The sequence below is a fragment of the Mus pahari genome, chromosome 1, assembly GCF_900095145.1.
Source record: "Mus pahari chromosome 1, PAHARI_EIJ_v1.1, whole genome shotgun sequence".
Lineage (NCBI taxonomy): Eukaryota > Metazoa > Chordata > Mammalia > Rodentia > Muridae > Mus > Mus pahari.
In genome coordinates this window covers 38,631,045-38,635,847 of record NC_034590.1, presented here as the reverse complement: position 1 = coordinate 38,635,847, position 4,803 = coordinate 38,631,045, and the positions used below count along the sequence as shown (strand labels likewise).

Sequence of the window (4,803 nt, the reverse complement as noted above, 5' to 3'; positions counted from 1 at the left end):
TCTCTCTCTCTCTCTCTCTCTCTCTCTCTCTCTCTCTCTCTCTCTCTCTCTCTCTCTCACTGGTTATGGTAGGTCTAGATCTCACTGCAGTTAAGCTTTTTAAAAAGATTTATGTTTGTTTGGTTGAGTGTATATTTTACGTACATTGGTGTTTTGCCTACATGTATGCCTGTGTGGGCATCAGATCCCCTAGACCTGGAGTTACAGATGGTTGTGAGCCACCATGTGAGAGCTGGGAATTGAACACGGGTCTTCTGAAAAAGCAGTCAGTGTTCTTAGCCATTGAGCATCTCTCCAGCCCCCAAACTAAACTTCCTCATGCAGAAGGTGCATATTATTAGTCCCATCTCATTTACATACAGCAAGGACTGAACAGTGAATAGAAATTGTAGCCTATACAACTAACCAGTGTTTAAAACTATTAACTATCGATAATAAATTTAGACACTAGTAAGAATTCTCTTCAAAACTATTAATCAATTTAACTGGCATTTCACAAATCTTTTATACAGTTATTATCCATATATGTGCCCATTATCTCCTCAGAGTATTTTTCTTTTGGCAGCAATCCTATGGGTGAAATTAGAATTGAAATTTCCCCTTGAGGTAAAAAACAAAACAGGCTTATAGGAGGATTAAAAGGTAAGAGAGTTAGAAGTTTAGACTCTCAGACTTGATAGAGAGAGCACATAAAGAACGGGGGGTAGAGCACAGTGGTAGATCATTTACTTGGCTCATATAAGGGAAAGACAGATGGAGAGAGAGAGAGAGAGAGAGAGAGAGAGAGAGAGGCAGAAGAGAACACTGAACATCCGTGGTTAATGGGTAAATTAATATTTATCACCTAGAGAGTCCCAAAGGTTTCTTTTCCTAGAGCTGTGTGATTTTCCAGGAATTGACTTTTTTTTTTTTTAAATAAAAACTTCTTTTCTAAGGCTTTGTTCAATTTAGGAAAATAATAAAGTTTTGTTTTGTTCCATGAGGCCAGTTGCTTTAATCAATTAGCTACTTTCTTTGGGGCATGACAGGAGTATTACATCCCTAACGATAGTACCGAAGAGGTGAGCAAGTCCTGCCTGCTTTAAGCTGAAGGGGCTGGGACATGGTCAGAAACGGATCTGAGAGGCCACACAGCCGGCACAGAGGCCACACTGCTCCTGTCATCTTGAGTCAGGTTTTCCTAATAACCAAAATCCAGCTGTGTGCCAGTTCAGTGCCTAACTCACTCTCGGCATCCCTTTAATGGATCAGCTGCCACTCAGCCAGCAGCAAGGTGAGCGAGGCAGGAGCAGAAGTCCAGACATTTCCTCTCTCCTACTAGGTACTGCTCGAGTCAAAACCTTCAGGCAGGAGGCTGCAAACCCCTCTTTCTGAATCTTCCCCCACCTCAGGGCAAAACCAAGCAGCTTCGTTCTTTCTGTCTTTCATTTTCCTACCCTCCTCCCTCCCCCATCCACCCCTGCCACAGAGTCAAGAGAACTTTGTATGGAAGTTCCCTAAGACCATCCCAGAGCTGACACCTACCTTCTTCCCAAGGTGCCAGTCTGCACAAGATACCCCTCACCTGTGAGGAGCAACTGGAGAGGCTTCCCGACCCAGCCAGCTTTGTTCTCATGAGCAACACACCTCATCTATACGTAAGCCCTGAAATTCTTGCAGAGACCCACCCTCGAAAGTTGCAAGTCAAGATTTCTGACTGAGGGCAGTTAGTCACGTGAGGCAAAGCTACTGGATGGCACCATCAGGTTCTTCCAGCTGGGATGCCGCTTCCTGTTTTACCACTGGGAGAAGAAAAAAACTGGAGTCTGGTCAGACACTGACTTACAAAGGCACCCATTGCCTCACCAGCACCGCCTAGGGTACACGGCTTTCGTCTGCCTCAGAATGAGCTGGCTTCGCTGTTTACACTAAAGGAAAGGGACTTAGATGGCTGGCCTTAGAGCAACTCAGAACACTGTGGACAGGTTATAATTGACTGTGAGCAGGTTTGACAACTACAGTATACTCTAGTAGTACAAACCTTGGCAGCGTATTTGGCTGACTAAACCATCATCACTTAACACTACACAGAATGTGGTTTCTCTGCTTATTTCGGTGATGGGGGCAAAATCTATTTAAAGAAAAAAAAAAAAAAAAGCAACCTAAATAAATGAATAAAGTAGTCTGGCAACTTTTTTTTTTTTTTTAAAGAACAATCAGATGTAATTCACCTTGCTTTTGTTTCAGGCTCAAAGAGCAATCACCACAAAGAGAGACAAGTCTATTTAAAAGCATAGGGACAGGGCCACTACTCTCTGCTTGAAGTGCTTTGTTTCAAAAGGGAACATGTGCCCATGATTGGGTTTATTTGAGGTGGTGTACTGTTCGTGTGTGTGTGTGTGTGTGTGTGTGTGTGTGTGTATGTGTGTGTAAGGCAGCTCTACTGTCTCTTGTGGAAGATAAACTGGCTGTGGGCTTGGATTATTTAAAGGCGCTTTGATAGTAAGAAAGCTCCAACATGTTGATTCATGTATGCTGGTAAACCAAACGCAGCATCCTTGGCAATACTGCAGCACATCTTCCTCCGCCCCAGAGCCGGATCCTAGGAGCCACAACTGCCTCCAACTGACGAAAGAAAGGCCTTCATTTTTTTTCTGTCACCTGATATGTGATGGAAAAACTTAAAAAGGACCAAAAGTAGAGGAAAGGACATGCCAGTTTCAAATGAACAGCGACTCTCGAGCTTCTTGAATTTTCCTGCTGGATTTAGTTCACGGGAAGATTAAGCCCTTTCATTCAATACTTGCTCACTAAGTTCTTCCTAGATTTTCTTTTTGCAGATTATTTTTAATTAACAAGCTAACAGAGCTAGCACATTTTTGGGAATGGGTGTGGTTTCTGCTGTAATCCCAGCATATAAAGAGCAAGGGGATCAACAAAGTTTCAGGTTAGAGTAAGCTACATTCCAGGCTAGCCTGGGCTCCAGAGTGAGACTCTTGTCTCACAAAACCAAAGCAAACAAACATCCTTAGATAGGAAGGCTGAACCCCAGAAGGTCACTAGAAGGGGAGAGGGCCACTCAGGTCTCCCTTGCTTGCTCTATGGCTGGATCTGCCCTTCCAGATCTAGTTCAACTTCCCATAGCTCCTTTGCTCACTTTTCTAACGTCTTTTTCTCTTTCTCCTTCCTGTCTCTGGCTGATACGTTGACCTTCCCCTCCAGGATCACAGCCTGCTCCAGGACGCTCTCTGCCATTTGCTGTCAGGGATCAGAAGTGGCACGGATGTGGGGTGCTGCTCTCTCCGCTGGCCAGCATTTCTGCTGTGCTCAGGCCTGTGTTGCCACACCAGCTGCCCAGCTTAACTGCTTCTGCTGCGTTTGCCGAGGGTTCCAGTAGACCAGGAACCATCGAAGGCCGGGCCTTCCAGCTCTTCTAATCCCAGGCCAAACACCACAGGAGTAGCCAGCCATCTCACACTCATTCTGCTCCAGAGGTATCAGGGGAAAGACAGTTCTCTTAAATACTATTCTGGATCCTTTCCCTCCAAGTTAAGTAAGCCAGAAGACGATTACAGAATCAAACTTTTTTGTCCTTTGTATATTAAAATTCATATTATCTCCTAATGAAAAATAATGTTAACATCAAACAGGAACTAGTACACATACTTCAACATATCCTATACAATGAAAGGAATCTTATGAGTAGCTAGTGTCTCTTGGGGCAGTGCTTGGGATTGAACCCAGGGACTAGTATACACTAAGTGTGTAGTCTACCTCTGAGTGCCAGCCCCAGCACCGTCTCCTGCCTTTTGGGGCACTGCCAAGGAGCAGTCCCTGTCTTCCTCGGGGACACATTGCACAATCTAGAGGGAGGGGACAAGAAACCTGGGAGTGCTTGACAGTTGTGACCTCTCTGGAGCTGAGGAGCCCTGCGTCAGTGTCCCTTGCTATGCAGTATCTTCGGGAAGATGACCCGAGGAGACACGGGGTGGGGGTGGAGGGTGGAGAACAGACAAACAGGGGCCTCTGGAAATATCTCAGGGGAATCCCTTTCTTGGATTCATGTCTCACTTGTGTCACACTGCAGTGTATTTATAGTTAGTTCACTGATAGTAAGAGAGAGAGCCCCCCAAGGAATGACAGACAGAATATGGTGCATGTGGGGACACAATGGCTTAAGTGATTCTCAATTCTTTCATTTTATGAGTGAACTTTGAGAGGGAGTGGAACCATTAAACTGGGGTTATGTTTTCAATCTTCAGTAACAGATAGCGAGCCATGAAGTCAGGCAGAGTGGGGATTATTTTAGAGAGTGGTCTACAGAGCAGCTATCTGACAAACGAAGGCAATGAAGCAGGGTTCTGGTGGGGCAGATTTACAGGTGCAAAAGGGAAACACGCTACAAAACTGGCCAGCCCTCATACAGAGAACAAGCCAATGGTCGGTCAAATGTCAACTTAGTCATTAATGGGGTGAGTACCTACCCAGTCCGTTTACACAGTGAAGCAGGGAAGGAAATAGGCTAACCAGAGGCAAACACAGTTAAGATTCTGGAGGGCCACTCGTGAACTCTGAAGTGCAGGGCACAGGAAGATGGATGGACTCTAGGATCCAGCAGGAAGAGGAGAAGGCACTGTAGCAAAGGGAATCAGCTTCTGGAGCCCAGGGCAGGGGAAGCAGCCTGAGCAGATTGTGCTGCGGGTGAGGCTTTAAACCCAGAAAGCAAAATGCAAAGTAGAAGCGACCAATGTTTCCCTGCCGAGAAGCTCGATGGAGGCACCTTGTGCCATGGTCTCAATCTAACTGGGCATGTGTTCTGGGCCG

The 4,803-nt window shown here is 45.6% G+C and overlaps 1 protein-coding gene across 1 annotated transcript in view; it reads right to left on the bottom strand.

The window, feature by feature from the left end:
* The window catches only part of Cers3 (ceramide synthase 3), a 120,442-nt gene extending 118,670 nt beyond the window's left edge, over nucleotides 1-1,772 (bottom strand). Inside the window, exon 1 of the mRNA XM_021215301.1 lies at nucleotides 1,525-1,772. Coding sequence (XP_021070960.1) covers nucleotides 1,525-1,631 — 107 coding nt within the window. The 5' untranslated portion in view covers nucleotides 1,632-1,772. The remainder of the gene's footprint in view (nucleotides 1-1,524) is intronic.
* Nucleotides 1,773-4,803: the final 3,031 nt, after the last annotated feature.